The sequence below is a fragment of the Malus domestica genome, chromosome 16, assembly GCF_042453785.1.
Source record: "Malus domestica chromosome 16, GDT2T_hap1".
Taxonomy (NCBI): domain Eukaryota; kingdom Viridiplantae; phylum Streptophyta; class Magnoliopsida; order Rosales; family Rosaceae; genus Malus; species Malus domestica.
The window spans coordinates 11,142,428-11,163,054 of record NC_091676.1 but is presented as its reverse complement, the minus strand read 5'-3'; the positions used below and the strand labels follow the sequence as shown (position 1 = coordinate 11,163,054).

At 35.6% G+C, this 20,627-nt stretch overlaps 3 protein-coding genes across 3 annotated transcripts; 1 reads left to right on the top strand and 2 right to left on the bottom strand.

Annotated features, from left to right (window-relative positions):
- Nucleotides 1–3,681: 3,681 nt before the first annotated feature.
- Nucleotides 3,682–4,561, bottom strand: LOC103403624 (ferritin-like catalase Nec2; the record flags this gene model as incomplete). The annotated part of the gene is made up of 2 exons (XM_029096048.2): nt 3,682–4,172; nt 4,493–4,561. Coding segments are annotated over 2 exons (447 nt in total), but the record flags the coding sequence as incomplete, so codon positions are not given.
- Nucleotides 4,562–14,208: 9,647 nt separating this feature from the next.
- LOC139192995 (pentatricopeptide repeat-containing protein At3g48810-like) lies at nt 14,209–15,915 on the top strand. Its single transcript, XM_070815948.1, has 3 exons — nt 14,209–14,353; nt 14,592–15,109; nt 15,862–15,915. The coding sequence occupies exons 1-3, from the start codon at nt 14,209–14,211 to the stop codon at nt 15,913–15,915; spliced, it is 717 nt and encodes a 238-aa protein (XP_070672049.1).
- A 506-nt stretch (nt 15,916–16,421) lies between these two features.
- Nucleotides 16,422–18,420, bottom strand: LOC103416713 (desiccation-related protein PCC13-62-like). Its single transcript, XM_008354939.4, has 3 exons — nt 17,852–18,420; nt 17,433–17,658; nt 16,422–17,111 (listed from the first exon to the last, which is right to left on the bottom strand). Exons 1-3 carry the CDS (start codon nt 18,184–18,186, stop codon nt 16,734–16,736), a joined length of 939 nt encoding a protein of 312 aa, XP_008353161.3. The 5' UTR covers nt 18,187–18,420; the 3' UTR covers nt 16,422–16,733.
- Between the last annotated feature and the right edge of the window lie 2,207 nt (nt 18,421–20,627).

Genomic DNA, 20,627 nt, shown 5'->3' with positions numbered 1-20,627 from the left:
TTGACAGTTGGATCGTTGAAATTAGTTTTGTAGGATGCGTATCCCATCAAAATAATAGATTCACTAGCACTTAGAGTTTATTTATACTTTCATTAAGTATAACATAAGATTTTGTGGCATCCACTAGTGTAAATATTTTAAATTGAAGATCAAATTCATTCATTGTATTTATATAGGATCAAGGAGTGTAGTTATAAAAAAATAATCAAAATCAGAGTAAAAATATATTAATTATTTTATGTATTTTAAGTATTAATTAGACTATGTTTCAATTAGAATGTGATGATATTTTATAATAAAATTATATTTCTGTTTTTTATTACGTATTTTATTTATTAAAATCTTAAATTGTTATATGAGATAACAAAAAATAAAAAAAGAGCTGGTTATTTGTTTTCTTTGGGATAAACATTTTTTGTTTTTAAAACTAGTATGTTGTCGCTTTTAGCCAACAACATTGGTATGATAATTTGAAATATTAGGCGAGAAATTTCCCGCTTGTTCTGCACGAGGAAATGGATGGAAAGACTTAGTGTCAGTTTTAACAGACGCTATCATCTTTTAATTCGACGCGAGTTTCATTAAACCAACGCTACGTAAATTTCAAAAGTGTGTCAAAAGTTCGTGTCGGTTTGAATCGATGCTATCATCTTTTAATTCGACACGAGTTTCATTAAACTGACGCTACGTGAATTTCAAAAAGTACGTCAGAAGTTGGTGTCGGTTTTAACAGACGCTCTAGTCTTTTAATTCGACGCGAGTTTCATTAAACCGACGCTACGTGAATTTCAAAAAGTGTGACCGACACCAACATTAATTTAAACTGACATTGTGATTTCCAATAAAAAGTGTCAGAAAGTTCACTGGTTCATTTTAAGAGGCTTCACCTCAACCCCATAAGCTAACCTCCATCATTTATCTCTCCCTTCTTCCAATCACACCTTAAAATTGTAGCTCATCTCTGCACATTTTCTCAAACACAAACCTCCATTTCTGCAAGCCAAACCTTAATCTTCCATCATCAACCCATAAGACCTCGAAGCCATGGATTTACTGCATCACCAGAAGGGTAGTAGCACCGATCTTGGTGCCGACACACTAATAGGTAAACTTCTCACCTTCCCTTGACGATTCATGCACTCAGGTTTGCCGATTGAAATATATCATACAAGAAAAAAAATCTTCAACTCCTCATGCTTGTGTTGTTTCTTTTGCAGGGACCTGAGATTTGTAAAAAATAAAAAATAAAAAAAATAAAAAAACATGATGCAACCACTGGTATAGCCCCAAACCACATCTTAAGGAAAAACCACCACAAAGTTGTCTCCATTCTAGATCCGTCATTTAAAGGTATAATCTCCAATGAGCTCCTCTTTTATGTTCTTGTTTAGTAAGATCAGTAGTTCGAAAATCCATATAAAAATTTATGCATGTTCATTTTGGATCTGCAGAGTAAGGACACTAGAAAGCATGGAGCTACAAAATCTGTGGTCTTTGACAAAGGCAAGCATGGAAAAGCATCATGGCATCTGCTAGTATTAAATGCAAGCATAGAACTCTGATTAGTATTATATGTAATTGTTAGTTTTTTTATCTTCATCTTGTAATCGGTTCTCTAATAACTCCTATATATGTTTTATTTGTACTTCCTTATTTATATGAAATAGAATACATTTAACAAGAAATTCTACACCCAAAGACCCCATTTGTATGTTATGTTATATAACGTTTGTTTTTTTTCTTTTTTCGGAGAAGGTTATATAATGTTTTTTCGTTACAATTAATTGAAAACAAATGCAGAGACATATTTTCACATTTTTTTAATTATTATTAACAAAGGTGGTGTCGGTTAAGACCATTACTAGTTTGTATGTTTTATTTATTTAATTGTTATCTAACGTCGGTTAAGGGATATTTTATTTGTTTAATTTTATCATGATGTCGGTTAAAACCGACAGTAGGTTGGATATTTTATAGTTAAATTGCTAGTACACATCGCTTTAAACCGACCTAATGTTGAAGTATACGTCGCTTTAATCCGACGTCAACATCAGTGTCGCTTTTAACCGACGCTGAGTAGTGCGGATTAAGAGAACAAGCCCACACTGAAGCCCTTTCGTGACGCTAGCATTGGTGTCACTATTCCAATCCGACATTACATTGTTTTATGTCGGATTTGTGACAAATTTCCGACAGAAATTGGACTTCTTGTCAGTTTTTAGTTTGACGGTGATAGCTTATATTGTAGTAGTGATTACATCTAAAGCTTATTTGGTGTTTTTCTAAGAAAAAAATAAACGGATGTATTGTTGTGATTTTATTTAATTGTATGAATTGCCGGTTAATTAATTTGTTCCTTTTATGGACCAAGAATGTAAAAGGTATGGATCTGGCAATTTTTTTTTACGAATTGAAGAATACAAAAGGCATGGTTTTAGCAAGTTGTATTGGAAGACGCAAGATCTAGAATCTCATCTCAGGGGAGGAAAAGATAAGGAAAGGTATTCATGCATTAGTGTTTAATATTGATCAAATAGTACATGAGTTGTGTGAGTATGCTGGGAAGAGAAACACAGATGGAATTTGGGGATGCAAGGATTGTGGAAAAACTCAAGCTAGCACTGCTAGTTCTTAAACCGTTAAAGAGCAAAAGAGGTGGATTTTAGTAATTAAGGGTATATTCCTACTTTCATTCAACTTTTGGTTATAATTATCAACAATTTAAAAGGGTGGTTATAATTCTATACAGGGACCAAATTTTGGTTATTTCCAAATTTCCCGTCCGGCCCTGCTTCTACTTACGATCAAAAGCCTTTCCACAAGGGAGAAGCCAGTGGCAAATCTAGGTACAGATGAAAATCTATATGAGCTAACAGCACTCAAAATTGTATTTCCTGCAGCTTCTCCAGATCGATAGCTGGTATCGGAGGATGGGGTGGGAGAGGTAGCGGTCTGGAGGAAGCCTAGAATCCAATGCAACATGCTGTCCAGAAATTTTGCAACAGGACACTCATCTTTAACTCTTTTTCTTATGGCATACTGGCTTTGCACTGTCGTAGTAATGTGCAAGAATTTTTATGTATGTGACCCACATAGTTTCATGTTTTTTTTTTGGGAACTTTAACAAAAAGCTTTCGGTATTATTCATTTTAACGAAAAATCATATTTTTACACTAAAAAGTCAATTTTGATACTATTCACTTTACCTTTGATTTTGTCCTTATTGTTAAAACTCAAAGTTTTCAAGCATTTTTCATTGGTTTTCCTTTTTTTTTTTGGAGGTAAAAAATGTAATCCGTGTGATTTGCTCACTTATGTGTCATGTTCATGAATTCCGAATACAAAATTTTGTCAACAGATGCAAACTGCAACGTATTGTCAACAGATGCAAACTACAACGTATTATTAGAGTTTTTCTTACTGCATTTTTCTTGCTCTGTTAATATAATATTGTGTGAACAAACTCGAAGGATTTATGCGAACAAAATGAAGCGTGAAACGATTCCTTACATCAAATTAATTAAGGACATGATTTATTCTGTCTAGAAAAGGAAAAAACAAAGAAAAAAAAAACATTCTGAAGAAGGTAAACTAGATGGCAACCAAACTAGTCCTATTTGTTCATGTCCTATTCCTTGAGAAATTTTTAATTGTGATGGGAACACGGGTGTACATCACGTGTTTTTATGTAAGTAGTGGGAAATTTTATTTTTTAAGTTATTAATTTTTTAACACACATATCGCACAATTTATATAATAACACGTGGTGTGCCGGTTGCATTAAAAAATCTCTCCTATTCATTTTTCAAATAAGATTTAGCAATCCGGCCGTCAGCTCCTTTAGGGTAGAAACCGCCCGGTACATGTTCATTACCGCTACCATATACGATCCTTAGTATCTCCTCTGGAGTCCTGCCATATGCAAGTGAGTACTCGTCTCCAACGAGAATGTTGCCGCTAACTTTTCCCTCAGCACCCAAGTGTTTGGGAACCACAAGGCCTTCATCTTTCAAACCTTTGTGTCCTAGCTTATTCCTTAGTTCCGAAATGCGATTTGTGAACTCAGCCACTGTAATGCCATATGGTTCCACTTTCAACTCTGCGCGCTGGTATAGCAATGCTCGAATCACTGCATCTTGGCCTGATTCCACACCCAAAAGACCTGCAACTAGCTGAACATGATCCACATAATCAATGATGTTAGAGCTGTTAAACTCACAGACCCTAATTGACGGATTTTTAGTTTAGTTGAAATTATGGTGAAAGTTCATGGATCATTTCCAAATTTTACTCTTCAAAATAATTGTGTTTGAAGCATAGACCAATATAAACATAAACGGTTTGATTTTAGTTACAGGTTAATGTTTTCTTGTCAGTCTAGTATACCAAACAAATACAGTAGAACCTTGTTTATTCTTGTCATAAAATGCGATCAAGATTCACTGTCTGCAAAACATAAAAAAAATCTAATAGAATACTTTAAAATACTTACCCTTTTGGAAGTAGCACCTTGGAGCTTAGGGCTTGCACCAACATAGCCAGTGAGACCAACATAAGGATGTAAGATTTTATAGGGTGAGTGTAATCAAACCTTAGTGTATTTATATATATGCCGACATCAAGATAAGAGATTATATGGCCATATAGGTAAATGGAGGGAAAACCATTAAGTTATAATGTTTGAATTAGAGTTGGTTAACAACTCTAAGTAACTGGCAATAACCGAAACCCTAATGGGGGGTAGCAGTTATTGTTTTTTCATGTAAATAAAAGAGAGGTTCTTGGTCTCTTTTCTCAGTGTGATTCCAAAAAGAAAACCAGTCCCATTGAAGGTTGTATTGTATCAAACACCAGAGAAGAGAAGGCTAAACCTAATATCCATGCATGATGTCTTCGACAGCAAGTATGTTTTCTTTATTCGATTTAAGGTTTACTGGGGTTATATATTACTTTATGTTGGTTGTAGTTCAATGGCTTAACTGATTATGTCTTGGCTGTGAAGTATAAGATAAGTTAACGAAGGAATGATATAGGATGCAAGGAGATAGTTGATTGAATTGGCATAAGGGTCAAATGGTGGATTTAAGGGACTCCCAAATGCAGAATCAAACACATGAGCAAATGATGCTGCACTTATATTCAACAATGGCCTTGGGAAACCCTTCACTGTTTTCTTAATAGCTCTACACAAAAAGTAGAAGAAAAAATATAATTTTGTAAGCTTTCTAACGATGTACCATTTGTAAATCAGACATGAATTCCGCACATATATTTTATGATTGAATTTATTCAATCTAAATACCAGAAACAGTCCGTGCATAAATAAAAAAGTTAGACGAAAATCATAAATTAGAAAGGAAAAAAAAGATTAAACCTTTGTTGGAGAACAATTAAGAAATAAACAAAAATAATAGAAATTTTAATATTTTATTAACCAAAATATACTTGCTATGCAAAACGAAAATTACACAATAATACAAAAATTAATATAAGAATATTAATGCAACTAACTTGATTATAGAAGGTAGAGGCTAACGTAAAACCTATGTCCTTCGAACAGTATTTTCGTCCCACTCCTGTGCTTGTGGTTTGACAACGTCTGCTCGACCAAGATTCAACTACCTAATTCTACAACCCGCACTGGATTATAGAATTCTAACGAATTTGCTTTGTGTGTTTACTCTCTGGAAATTTCGTATAGAAGCAAGGAGGAAGAAAAGATATCTGGAATGGAACTGAGGACTCCAATTATATAGGCTCTTTCATACCTCTTCAAATATCTTTTGGATGTATCTGAAGCTATACAACTCTTTCCAAAGAGTTGTGTTTATTAATCAAAACATTTTTAATTAAAAACTTAATTCGAAAATTAAAACCATTGTCTTGATTAATTAATATTAATATTATGGTATAATCCTTAAGCCCAATCCACACAAAATGGTGGCCCAAGCTTCAATTCCCATTCCAAGTGGTCCAACACATAACTAATATTGTAGAGGACAAAACATATATAAAGGTCATTGGGAATCTTGTTTTCTCCAATATGGGACAAGAGTCTCAAAACTCTAACAATACCCCACATTTTGAGACGAGTATTTGGTCCTAGAGAAATGGAGACACGAGTGTAAACAATAGATGTGACATACATCAGGAGAGGTGTCTTTTGGACTTGAATCTACCTTGGTGTATACTTATCGGATTTACTAGATGACGCAGTGAATATAAAATCTTGAACTGTTCATCTTCGCAGTAAACCATGACAATAAGCAAAACATATGCCACACCAACACATCTCAAATTCATACGTTTGTGTTCATTTTGGTCCTGAACAAATCCTGGATTCATGAGAGTTTTAGAGAATATAGCCATGTAATTCTCATAAATGCGACCCCACATTTATTCTCATATAGGTCATATTGATTATGAATAGGCTGCTACTATTCCACTTGATTTACAAGTACCAATATCATTAAACTAATGTATCCTACACCATCAGCAGTCACCACACTTCTTCCATCATAGGAATGGGTATGTAAGTGTGTTTCTTCTTGAATCTAGCCAAACCAGTTTGCCTATTGAACCTAGACCATGAGATCTCCAATCAACAAGGTTAAGTTTCTGTTTAGCAGTTTCATTTTACTCTATTGGCTTTAAACCCATTCCCCTCGATGTATGCTTAACTTGCTCTCTAGACAAGACTTTAGTAAGCGGATCTGCAATATTATCTTTTGACTTGACATAGTCAATAGAAATTACCCCACTAGAGAGCCATTGCTTTATTGTATTATGCCTTCGTCTAATTTGTCTAGACTTCCCATTGTATACACTATTTTTAGCTCGATATTGTGCAGCTAAACTATCACAGTGTATACATATTGCTGTTGCAGGTTTAGGCCATATGGGAACATCTTCCAAAAAATCTCTTAGCCACTCAGCTTCTCCTCTAGCCATATCGAGAGCTATAAATTCTGATTCCATAGTTGATCGGGCTATGCATGTTTGTTTGGAAGATTTCCAAGATATTGCTGCTCCTCCCAAAGTAAATACATATCCACTTGTGGATTTCGTATCAGTACTATCTGATATCCAATTCGCATCTATAAATCCTTCGAGCACGGGAGGATACCTCGTATAATGCAATCCATAATTCATTGTATGCTTTAAGTATCTCAAAACTCAAATTAAAGCTTCCCAATGATCATGCCCAGGATTGCATGTATATCTACTCAGTCTACTCACGGAGTATGCTATGTCAGGCCTTGTACAGTTTATAATGTACATAAGGCTTCCAATAACTTATGAGTATTCACGTTGAGATATAGCATCACCTTTATTTTTCTTAAGTTTGCTATTGGCATCAAAAGGAGTAATTGCATCTTTACTTTCCAAATGACCATATTTCCTAAGTGTAGCTTCTATATAATGGGACTGAGTAAGAATATAACCTTCTTGGTTTCTTTTTATTTTTACACCAAGAATCACATCAGCTAGTCCAAGATCTTTCATATCGAAATTTGATTTCAATATCTTCTTGGTCCAATTTATTTTCTCTTTGTTAGTTCCCATTATAAGCATATCATCTACATATCGAAATTCCAATTTAATATCTTCTTGATTAATTAATATTAATATTATTAATATTATTAATATTATGGTATAATCATCAAGCCCAATCCACACAAAAAATGGTGGCCCAAGCCTCAATTCCCATTCCAAGTGGTCCAATACATAACTAATATTGTAGAGGACAAAACATATATAAAGGTCATTGAGAATCTTGTTTTCTTCAATGTGGTGGGACAAGAGTCTCAAAACTCTAACAAAAGTGTCCAACTTCTTGCCATCCAAATTGCTCGATGACATCCCTAGTAAAGTGGTCCAAATGTGCCTTTTTAGCACCAATGGGAGAGGGACCTCCTTGGGCTAAGCTCGGATAAACTTTATCCAAGCCATACCCCAAAGAGCCATACAAAAAGAACTCAGCTTCCAAATACTCTAAATTCAAAGGAAACTCCAAAAGATCGACGTCCGATTTCTGGACGGAGGAGTTTCCGCCATGGTGATGGTGGTGCAAAATTGATTCGGAAGAGCAAGATAGCGGGAGGAGGATGAGGAAGACAATGGCGGTGATGGTGGCATAAGCAAATGTGGCCATGGTTACAGACTTCCAGTTTTGAGAGTAATGTCTGAGTCGTGGTGGACTCGTTCATATATATAGCATGGCTGATGAGCTCACAAATATCCCTCATGGGTTTAGTGACACGTGGCAGAAGGATAGTCGGTCAAAGTTTGAATAGCCAGCTGAGTCTTTTGATCTCAATCCCTTACAATTATTTATTATTTTTTTCAGGATTTTAATTTGGATTACCGAGGCAGTTACTTAGGATCCTGAATAACGTTTGTCTTTGATGCATGGTTCGTGTAGGTAGCCGATGACGGGGGATGATTCATGATCTTTAAGTGTCAACAACCACACGTTTGCACGTTGAAAGTTTTAGGTAGGGGCCCGATGAATTCAATGAAAGATAAAGACAGATGCTTAACAACAATCCAAGTAGGGGATTGCCGATGAATCATGCCGTATGAGAATTGATTTAGATTGTGGTGGCGCGTGAAAGAACTGGCGTGAAAAAGAAAGACCAGAGCTAAAAGGAAATCCAAACAAAAATATATCTCAATATTCCAAAAACTTATTTTATCTGCCATGAAAATATGAGTTTCCTTCCTCATTTAATTACAATTAGCCTTTATACACGCACTTACTAGTGTGTAAAAAATGCATTTTTTTAATCACGATGTGCTATGCATGACTACACATTTTTTGAATCACATTATTACTAGCCCATTATGAGGCTAAACTCACTCATCTCCTTTTTAGTGTAGATAATATTGTTTGTTAAAAAAAAACAATCATTTGACAACTAATTGAATCACATTATTATGTGTGTGCGAAAAACATTTTTTATAACCGACACTACGCGCCTCTTAAGATGTTTTGAACGTGTATAAAAATAGAGAAAATAATATTTAATAAATAACTTATTAAATCCAATTATTACTAGCCCATTGTGGGGTACTACTGCACAAAAAAAATGTAATTATAAAAAACACTGTTTATATGATGTAAATACCCTTACATTATTTTGGGCTGCTTTTGAACTTTTTTGTTTGGGGGGTATTTCTATCCAAAACTTTTTGGTGAACCCGTGACCCCATATAGTAGTATAGAAGTATATCCTATATGGGTGGTTCGGTATGGGATCCAAAACTAAAAATGGGATTCGAATCCCAAACCAAAAATTTTCAGGAGAGGAATTTGAAGACCAATCCCAAACCGAAATTTCGGTATTCCCAATTTTTGAGATTCTCGAAATGTTTTTGGAATTGGATTTTTGGTTTTGGGCTTTTGGGTTGAAATTTGAAATTTTTGGGCTATGGACTAAAATTTGGGCTTTTCGCCTAAAAGTTTGTTTTCCAATTTCATATCAATTAAAATTTAGGCTTGTTAAGTCATACCAATTTATTCTTACCAAGTCAAATTGATGTTCCAAAGTTTCAAACTACTTTACTTTCATGCTGCTAGTTCTAATATAGTGTATTATCAAACTACTTAAACTCAATATTTAACATGCATGCAACCAAAATAAATAAATATATATTTGGTTCGGTTTGAGATTCCCAAATCATTGAATATGTAATCTCGATTTTGTACCGAAAAGTTTGGGATCAGTTTGGTATGGATCCCAAAAATTTCGGTATTATTGGTTTGAGAATTTTTTTGTTTGGTTTGGTATTTTCAAGAAAAATTTCCAGCCCTAGTATATCCTAATTAAAAAAAATGTACAAAAAAATTAATTATAAAAAAAAACACCATTTATATGATGTAAATACTCTTGCATTATTTTGAGTTGCTTTTGAACTTTTTTTTTTGGTAAAGTACAAAAAACTACCTCAACTATTGGTGTCATGACACTTTCATACCTCATCTTTTAAAATTGACAATGTCATACCTCATCTTTAGAATTTGGTCCAATGTTATACATTCCGTTACTTGGCCGTTTACTTTTCAGTTAAATGCTGATGTGACTTGATTCAGGGCCTACTTTCTATTAAAAAAAATTAATAAAAAAGTATTAAAAACTAAAAAAAAAAATTATTTAATATTTTTTAAAATAATAAAGAAAAGTAAAATAAATAAATAAATCCCTCTGTTCGTCCCTTCCCCCTGCTCTCTCCCCATCTTCATCTTCTTCCCTGCTTAATCTTCAACCAAAAAAAAAAATTTGAAAACCCATCAACCCCCCTTCCCCCGGGAAGAAAAAGAAGAAGAAGGAGAAGCAGGAAGAAGAAGAGGAAAAAAAAAATTCCAACCCAACCCAGTTCACCCCCCAACCCCCTGCAGCCTAGAAAGAAGAAGAAGGAGGAAGAAGAAGAAGAAGAAGAAAAAAAACCCCAACCCAATTCGTCCACCCCCTGGTTCGTGGGCGGGAACCCAGAAAGAAGAAGGAGAAGAAAAAAAAAATCCAAAGCAAACCCAGTTATATATATATAATGTAATATAATATAATATAATAGTATAGATTTTCGTCATGAAATATTAATATTCAACCATCACATGGTTATTTTTTATGTAGGTTTGTTGTAAAAATCCATGTGATAAACATTTACATGCATGCATGAATATATGGTTAGTTTTGTTGTCACAAAAATCCATGTATAAACATGTTACATGCATATTGTGATGACTTAGTTCACCAAAGCAATGGAGGGCTTCCTCCCTCCTTGTTCACGTTTGCAGATGGTTCAACATTGTACAATTAATCATGTCGTTGGCATTCAAGGGAATCTCCATCCCCCAATCTCCATAGATGTACTTTGACTTTGGCTGCCAATCCCAGGAGACAAATAGGCTTCTAGAGTTTTTGCTGTTTGAGGAAATTCCCAGTTTTATTCATTTTAAGTTTTAATCTTTATTTGTTTATGTATTATATTAGTTGTAATTCATGTCATCGCTCATGTCATTTAATGAATGATGATGTGGATTGTAATTTCAAAAGTGCAAAAGAAATGTCAAAGTATTAACACCCTGATCCTAGCACATAAAGAAATGTCAAAGTATTAACCCCCTGATCCTATAGATAAAATAGAAGTTTCTTTTTCAAGTAATGTTATTTAGGCTTCGTTATGTGTCTAGGATTGAATTAAAATAAACAACTTGTTATATTAGATTTTTTATTTGGAGGGGATTGGGAATTAAGTTAATCAGACATTAATGAAACTTATCCATTTTAATTAACTATTTTGAGGGGAATTTTTGTTTGACAAGCAACGATATATTGGTATTTCATTAATTATCTCAAACAATATATAGGTGCCAATTGGGTACAATACTCCAGTTGTGGAGGCTAAAATAATCTCAAAAATTCTAGAGGAGACATGTGGATTTTTTCTCAAGAAAGACAAGATTGCCCTCACTAAATGGGCAGGCTTCTCAGGTGCTCCCATGCGCAGCTCGCACCCCTGAAGGTCTCAGCAGCTAAATGCTACTGCCCACAGCTCACTTGCCCTTGACAAGGAATTAAAGATAAAGATTAATTATCCAAATCCTATCTTTAATACATTCCCAATTGAAGATTGACTCCAATCAAGTAAGTAATCCCAATTTAAATTAATTAGGGATATTTACTCCATTATCTCAAGATATTAGGCCATCTCTAACCGAGGGCTGGCCAGAGGGCTCGTTTTAGCCCTCTGGCCCTCCAAGATTCCCCAAGATATTAATATTTTAATGAACAGTACAGGGTCATATTTGCCTTCGTCTCCAACCGAGGGCCAGAGGGCCAGATGGCTCGTTTTAGCCCTGTCACAAAAAACCGTCTCCAACCGAGGGCCAAACATAATTTATTATTTAAATTTAAAAACTACAACAACTTAAATTTAAAAACAACAACTTATATTTAAAAACTACAAATTAAATTTAAAAACAACATTAACTTAAATTTAAAAATTACAACGACTTAAATTTAATATCCATAATCAACATCATCTTCATCATCCGCCATTGTAGGAGTATAGTCAGAGGTAAACAATTGCCGCCGAGACATAATTTCCTTTTTTTTTCCTATCAAAATAGGCCTTACTCATTGGAGTGTAATTCAAAGTGTTCCTTTCCATATTCTTATCATCCATCTCTTCTTGTATTTGTTTGGCCCGTTCTTCATGTCTGCACTTCCTTTCTTCCGCCTTAAGGGCATTTTGCTCTGCCAGTAATCGCAATGAGGCCGCCACTTCATGTTGAGCGGCGTAATCAGCATTTGCCTTGCCCTTTTCCCTCAACCTTCGGGCCTTGTTTCGTCCCATAGCCCTAGGTAAAGAACTTTCGGACGGAGTCGGATTTTCTACCCTTGTTTGTTGAATGGTAGGAGATCCATCTTCATTCATATCTACAGATGGGGATGCAGCTCCCAAAGGATCCACTCTATGTTGAGGTGGATCTTCAAATAACACCCACCCTTTACAAATTTCCCAACAACCGTGAAACTGAAAGGGTTTTGAGCTGCCCTCCATATACAATTCCTCCGTTTGGCATACCTAGAAAATATAATTACAAAAAATTTAGGAAATTAATTCATGAAATTAAATGTAATATAATGACATATAATTACAAAAATTAAATGTAATATAATTAAACATTTAAAATAAACTGTGAAAACACTAACTTCGTCATAGTAATTGGCGCCGCTTTCATGTCTACTTGCTGCTGCTAATAGTGCTTGATGCCATTTATTCAAACTTGGATGAAGATGTTTCTTCCATCTTGAAGAACAACTTTCGTGGTTTCGGGTATTCGGTGGAATGGTGCATTCGTAGAACTCTAAGTATGTTTTGGACACACGAGTCCAAACACCTTCACTTGTTTGAGAAATCCCCCTCATACTATCTTCTGAGACCCATCTATAAGCCTTGCAAAGAGCTTCATCTTCTTTTCGGGTCCAAGCCCTACCTTTCATTGCAGATGAGGCCATTTTTTTTGAAAAAAATGAAGGAAATATTGAAGGAAATTATTGAAAAATTGAAACAAATATTATAGATGAAGGAAATATTGGAAAATATATTGAAGGAAATATTGAAGGAAATATTGAGAAATATATTGAAGGAAATATTGAAAAATATTGAAGAAGGAAATATTGCAAATGAAGTGAAGAATTGAGAGAACTTCACCATATTTATAGAAGAAAAGAAATGTTTAAAATTAAAAAATAAAAAAAAAACCCAACGGCTAGATGCAACGGCTAGCTGACTCAGCTAGCCGTTATATTAAAAAAAAATTCAAACTATTAGTGTCGGTTATAACCGACACTAATAGTAAAACTATATAAAAAAAGAATTTCTCTTTAATGCTGTCGATTATAACAGACAGCAATAGGAAAACTATAAAAAAAAAAAAATAACCAGCCCGGGGCTGGCTGGCTGGCCGAAAGCAGCCAGCCCTTTGGCCCTTTGAAATTCCGTGGGGCCCTCCCAGATTCCCAAGCCCTCTGACCTAGCCCTCGGTTGGAGACGGTTTTAGGGCTATTTTTGGCCCTCTGGCCCTCTGGACCCTTCGGTTGGAGATGACCTTATTTCCTATTTAATATCTTGAAAATATTTAGAGAATATTTCTTCACAAAACATGACCAACAGGATGCTGCCACATGTAGGGTAAAGCCCTAACACTATGGTCGACCCTATCCCTATAAATATCTCATATTCTACCAAATTTCAGAAGCTTTTACGACCCTAAAAAAGCCCTAAACACTTTATTCTCCTCAGAGACATTGACTTAGGCATCGGAGATCCATTAGCCTAACCCCCATCACCTCGTGGGCGCGTGAGGCTTATATCATTGATTAAAGATGTTAATTGTTTTGCAGGTACATTTTCTTCAAGACTGAACATGGTGGAAATTTGCATTGACAAATTTGTGCTTTCATTGAGAGCCCTAAGTTTGTGCTTTCATTGAGAGCCCTAAGTTTTTGTGCAGAGCTATTACGAAATCTTTTATATGCTACCATCTACTTAAATTTAACTTATTGTTTGCCCTAAGTTTTCTTATTCTTCCTGTTTTTCCTACACTAGTTGTTCTACCCTACCTTGTTTCCTGTCTTCTATATCGTCATTGTCATAAGCTGATTAATCCGATATATAGGAATATGTAGAAGGATAGGGATGGAGCCAAATGTGTATGCTTATAACATTCTGTTGAAGGCAATGTGTAAGAACGATGGGGTGGATGGTGCTCGCAACTGTCTTGTTGAAATGTCGAAGAAGGGCTGTTTGTCGGATGCTGTGAGCTATACGACTGTAGTGTCTGGTATTGTGTAGACGGGGGAAGGTGGAGGAAGCTAGGGAGCTTGCTGGAGGATTGATCCCATTGTCCTTGTTTATAATGAATTGGTGAATGGGGTGTGCAAAGAGTGTAAGATTATAAGGAGGCTTCGGAGTTGTTGGTTGAAATGGTGTGGATAAGGGAATAAGCGGTAACGTTATCACATACTCGAAAATTAATAATACGATCAATGATACGAGGAACGTTGAGTCTGCTCTTGCAGTTTTGGCTCAAATGTTCGTGAGAGGATGCAGCCCTAATGTTCACACCTATGCTTTCTTGATAAAGGGTTGCTTTGTGGAAGGGAGAGTGCACGAATCTCTTGACTTGAGGAAGCGGATGATTTGCGAGGGATTTAGGCCGAATATTGTTGCATATACTACTCGGATACATGATCTCTGCACTAACGGAAAAATGGGGGATGCTGTATCTGTTTGCTATGAGATGGAGAGGAATGGCTCCCCTAGACCACATATAGCTCTCTTATTGATGGCTTTGCAAAAGCAGGTACCCTTGTTGGCTGCCCTCCAACTGTACAACATGATGAACCGTGGTTGCCGCCCTAATGTGTTTTTGGACGGTCTATTCAAGGCGAACAGATTTGAAGAAGCTTATGGAATTGTTAGGGAGATCAAGGAAATAAGGATGGGACTGAATTTGGAAACTTACAATACCACTTTGAATGGTTTTTCTTCAGGCTGGAATGCCAAGGAGGCTATGCAGATTCTCGGAAAGATGCTGGTAAGGGGAAGGAAGCCTGATACCTTCACATATAAACGATTATATATGCCAATTGCAAGCAAGGTTCGATTAGCACTGCTAGAGTTTCGACATTGTTGGTACAGAAAAGGAGTGGTAACCAGATGTAGTAGATTATACCAGTATTGTGTGGGGGATTTGTAATAGGGTAGGTTTAAATGAGGCCATGATTTATCCTCATAAGATGAAAAGTGAAGGGATCTGCCCCAACATCGGCACAGGGAATGCGCTAGCGCGGTGTTTCTTTAGCAGTTTAGGTCAGTTGGGGTCAATCTGCATATTGGACGATATAGTTCGCAAAGCGTAGGAAATGTGAATTCGATGCTCTTATAGAAAATCATCTAATTTTATGATATGATTAGCCCAACTATTGTTAAAATGTGACAAATGCACCGGGCTAGCTTACAGAGGTGCTTACAAAATAAAGCTCTCTTACCTGTGAATATCTAGAGAAGTTCATACGCTCATTCCTTGCTTTCAGAAGTCAAACACGCTGTTAATGCACTTGTACCCCTTGGTGGCCCTGGGAGATTAGTGGCTCTGGATGAATATACACGACGCTTCGCTCTCTCAGATGCCCGATTGGTCGGGGGAGGGAAGTTAGCCTTAGCCTCGTCCGGCCCTGCTTCTACTTACGATCAAAAGCCTTGCCACGAGTGAGAAGCCAGTGGCGAATCTAGGTACAGATGAAAATCTATATGAGCTGACAGCACTCAAAATTGTATTTCCTGCAGCTTCTTTTTCTCCAGATCGATAGCCGGCATCCGAGGAAGGGGTGGGAGAGGTAGCGGTCTGGAGGAAGCCTAGAATCCAATGCAACATGTTGTCCAGAAATTTGCAACAGGACACTCATCTTTAACTCTTTTTCTTATGCCATACTGGCTTCGCACTCTTGTTGTAGTAATGTGCAAGAATTTTTATGTATGTAACCCACATAGTTTCGTTCGTTTTTTTTTTTTTTGAGAACTTTAACGAAAAGCTTTCGGTATTGTTTATTTTAACGAAAAACCACATTTTTACACTAAAAAGTCAATTCGGATACTATTTACTTTACATTTTATTTTGTCTTTATCGTTAAAACTCCAAGTTTTCAAGTTTTTTTCACTAGTTTTTTTTTTTTGGGTCAAAAATGTAATCCATGTGATTTGCTCACTTATGTGTCATGAATTCTGAATATAAAATTTTGGCAACAGATGCAAACTGCAACGTATTATAAGAGTTTTCTTACTGCATTTTCCCTGCTCTGTTAATATAATATTATGTGAACAAACTCGAAGGATTTATGCGAACAAAATGAAGCGTGAAACGATTCCTTACATCAAATTAATTAAGAACATGATTTATTCTGTCTAGAAAAGGAAAAAGAAAAAAAGAAAAAAAAAAACATTCTGAAGAAGGTAAACTAGATGGCAACCAAACTAGTCCTATTTGTTCATGTCCTATTCCTTGAGAAATTTTTAATTGCGACGGGATCACGGGTGGTACATCACGTGTTTTTATGTAAGTGGTGGGAAATTTTATTTTTTAAGTTATTAATTTTTTAACACACATATCCCACAATTTATATAATAACACGTGGTGTGCCGGTTACATTAAAAAATCTCTCCTATTCCTTTTTCAAATAAGATTTAGCAATCCGGCCGTCAGCTCCTTTAGGGTAGAAACCGCCAGGTACACGTTCATTACCGCTACCATATACGATCCTTAGTATCTCCTCTGGAGTCCTGCCATATGCAAGTGAGTACTCGTCTCCAGCCAGAATGTTGCCGCTGACTTTTCCCTCAGCACCCAAGTGTTTGGGAACCACAAGGCCTTCATCTTTCAAACCTTCGTGTCCTAGCTTATTCCTTAGTTCCGAAATGCGATTTGTGAACTCAGCCACTGTAATGCCATATGGTTCCACTTTCAACTCTGCGCGCTGGTATAGCAATGCTCGAATCACTGCATCTTGGCCTGATTCCACACCCAAAAGACCTGCAACTAGCTGAACATGATCCACATAATCAATGGTGTTAGAGCTGTTAAATTCACAAACCCTAATTGACGGATTTTTAGTTTAGTTGAAATTATGGTGAAAGTTCATGGATCATTTCCAAATTTTACTCTTCAAAATAATTGTGTTTGAAGCATAGACCAATATAAACATAAACAGTTTGATTTTAGTTACAAGTTAATTTTTTCTTGTCAGACTAGTTTACCAAACAAATACAATAGAGCCATGTTTATTCTTGTCATAAAATGCGATCAAGATTCACAGTTTTGCAAAACATAAAAAGAATCTAATAGAATACTTTAAAATACTTACCCTTTTGGAAGTAGCACCTTGGAGCTTAGGGCTTGCACCAACATAGCCAGTGAGACCAACATAAGGAATGATATAGGATGCAAGGAGATAGTTGATTGAATTGGCATAAGGGTCAAATGGTGGATTTAAGGGACTCCCAAATGCAGAATCAAACACATGTGCAAATGATGCTGCACTTATATTCAACAATGGCCTTGGGAAACCCTTCACTGTTTTCTTAATAGCTCTGCACAAAAAGTAGAAGAAAAAATATAATTTTGTAAGATTTCTAGCTATGTGCCATTTGTAAATCAGACATGAATTTTGCACATCTATTTTATGATTGAATTTATTCAATCTAAATACCAGAAACAGTCCTTGCAAAAATGAAAAAGTTAGATGAAAATCATAAATTAGAAAGGAAAAAAAAAAGATTAAACCTCAAGTGTCCAACTTCTTGCCATCCAAATTGCTCGATGACATCCCTAGTGAAGTGGTCCAAATGTGCCTTTTTGGCACCAATGGGAGAGGGACCTCCTTGGGCTAAGCTCGGATAAACCTTATCCAAGCCATACCCCAAAGAGCCATACAAAAAGAACTCAGCTTCCAAATACTCTAAGTTCAAAGGAAACTCCAAAAGATCGACGTCCGATTTCTGGACGGAGGAGTTGCCGTCGTGGTGATGGTGGTGCAAAATCGATTCGGAAGAGCACGACAGCGGGAGGAGGATGAGGAAGACAATGGCGGTGGTGGTGGCATAAGTAAATGTGGCCATGGTTACAGACTTGCAGTTTTGAGAGTAATGTCTGAGTCGTGGTGGACTCGTTCATATATATAGCATGGCCGATGAGCTCAGGAGTTTAATGCACATTATATTTGAAAAAAAAAATGAAAAATATCCCTCATGGGTTTAGTGACACGTGGCAGAAGGATAGTCGATCTAAGTTTGAATAGCCAGCTGAGTCTTTTGATCTCAATCCCTTACAATTATTTATTATTTTTTTAGGATTTTAATTTGGATTGTTGAGGCAGTTACTTAGGATCCTTAATAACGTTTGTCTTTGATGCATGGTTCGTGTAGGTAGCCGGTGATAGGGGGATGATTCATGATTTATAGGTGTCAAAAACCACACGTTTGCACGTTGAAGTTTTAGGTAGGGGCCCGATGAATTCAATGAAGAATAAAGACAGATGCTTAACAACATTCCAAGTAGGGGATCGTGCCGTATGAGAATTGATTTAGGTTGTGGTGGCGCGTGAAAGAACTGGCGTGAAAAAGAATGACCAGAGCTAATAGGAAATCCAAACAAAAATATATCCCAATATTCCAAAAACTTATTTTATCTGCCATGAAAATATGAGTTTCCTTCCTCTTTTAATTACAACTAACCTTCATACACGCGCTTACGAGCGTGAAAAAAATGCATTTTTTTAATCACGACGTGCTACGCATGACTACATATTTTTTGAATCACATTATTGCTAACCCATTATGAGACTAAACTCACTCATCTCCTCTTTAGTGTAGGTAATATCGTTTGTTAAAAAAAAAAATCATTTGACAACTAATTGAATCACATTATTATGCGCGTGCGAAAAACATTTTTTATAACCGGCACTACGCGTCTCTTAAGATGTTTTGAATGTGTTTAAAAATAGAGAAAATAATATTTAATAAACAACTGATTGAATCCAATTATTGCTAGCCTATTGTGGGGTACTAAAAAAAAGTTGCATAAAAAAAAGTAATCATAAAAAACACTATTTATATGACGTAAATACCCTTGCATTATTATTTTGGGCTGCTTTTGAACTTTTTTGTTTGGGGGTATTTCTATCCAAAACTTTTTGGTGAAACCCGTGACCCCAAATGGGGGCTATGCGCTTTATATAGGTATAGAAGTATATCCTTTAGGGGTGGTTCGGTATGGGATCCCAAACCAAAAATTTTCGGGACAAGAATTTGAAGACCAATCCCGAACCGAAATTCCAGTATTCCCAATTTTCGAGATTTTCGAAATGTTTTCGGTATTTCAAAATTGGATTTTCGGTTTTGGGCCTTCGGGGTTTTGGGTTGAAATTTGAAATTTTTGGGCTATGGACTAAAATTTGGGCTTTTCGCCTAAAATTTTGTTTTCCAATGTCATATCAATTAAAATTTAGGCTTTTTACATCATACCAATTGAAATAACCAATTTATTCTTACCAAGTCAAATTGATGTTCCAAAGTTTCAAACTACTTACTTTCATGCTTCTATTTCTAATATAGTCTACTATCAAACAACTTAAATTCAATATTTAACATGCATGCACCCAAATAAATATATATATATTTATATATATATATTCGGTTCAGTTTGAGATTCCCAAATCATTGATTATGTAATCCTGATTCCGTACCGAAAAGTTAAGGAGTGGTTTAGTATGGATCCCAAAAATTTCGGTATTATCGGTTTGGGAATTTTTTTTGTTTGGTTTGGTATTTTCAAGAAAAATTTCCAGCCCTAGTATATCCTAATTAAAAAAATGTACAAAAAAATAATTAATTATAAAAAACACCGTTTATATGACGTAAATACCCTTGCATTATTTTGAGCTACTTTTGAACTTTTTTTTTGTTTAAGGGGGCATTTATGTCCAAATATTTTTAGTGAAGCCCGTGACCCTAAATGGGGGCTGCGCGCTTTATATATAACTAGCCTTCATGCACGCGCTCGTGCGTGTGCAATACATTTTTTGAATCATGAAATGTTACGTGCAACTTACACGTTTTAAATGTATTTAAATGCGTGAATTGACAAAAGGAAAGTCAAATATTTGAAGTAAATGAATAATTATAGATCATGCTAGAAGAAACCCCTCATAAACAAATTAAAGCAACTGAATTCACAAAAAAATCGGTCTCTATAGAATTTACATTAAGAATAGAGAAAATAATATTTAATAAACAATTGATTGAATCACATTATTGTTAGCCCATTGTGAGGCTAAACACACCCCATCCCCCTTAGTGTAGATAATATAATTTGTTAAAAAAAGTATTCATTTGACAATTAATTTAATCACATTATTATCTGCATGCGAAAGACCTTTTTTATAACCACCATTTCACGCCTCTTAAGATGTTTTGAATGTGTTTAAAAATAAAGAAAATAATATTTAATAAACAATTGATTGAATCACATTATTGCTAGTCCATTGTGAGGCTGCCCACCC

What these genes read in the sequence shown, in the direction of transcription:
- LOC103416713 (XM_008354939.4), bottom strand. Translation starts at nt 18,186, where the DNA reads ATGGCCACATTTACTTATGCCACCACCACCGCCATTGTCTTCCTCATC. An exon ending in CAAGAAGTTGGACACTTGAG is followed by an intron (nt 17,659 to 17,851) that starts GTTTAATCTTTT and finishes CTTTTTGTGCAG; the next exon opens with AGCTATTAAGAAAACAGTGA. An exon ending in AAGGTGCTACTTCCAAAAGG is followed by an intron (nt 17,112 to 17,432) that starts GTAAGTATTTTA and finishes GATCATGTTCAG; the next exon opens with CTAGTTGCAGGTCTTTTGGG.
- LOC139192995 (XM_070815948.1), top strand. Translation starts at nt 14,209, where the DNA reads ATGGAGCCAAATGTGTATGCTTATAACATTCTGTTGAAGGCAATGTGT. An exon ending in CTATACGACTGTAGTGTCTG is followed by an intron (nt 14,354 to 14,591) that starts GTATTGTGTAGA and finishes CTGCTCTTGCAG; the next exon opens with TTTTGGCTCAAATGTTCGTG. An exon ending in AGATTCTCGGAAAGATGCTG is followed by an intron (nt 15,110 to 15,861) that starts GTAAGGGGAAGG and finishes TATTTCCTGCAG; the next exon opens with CTTCTTTTTCTCCAGATCGA.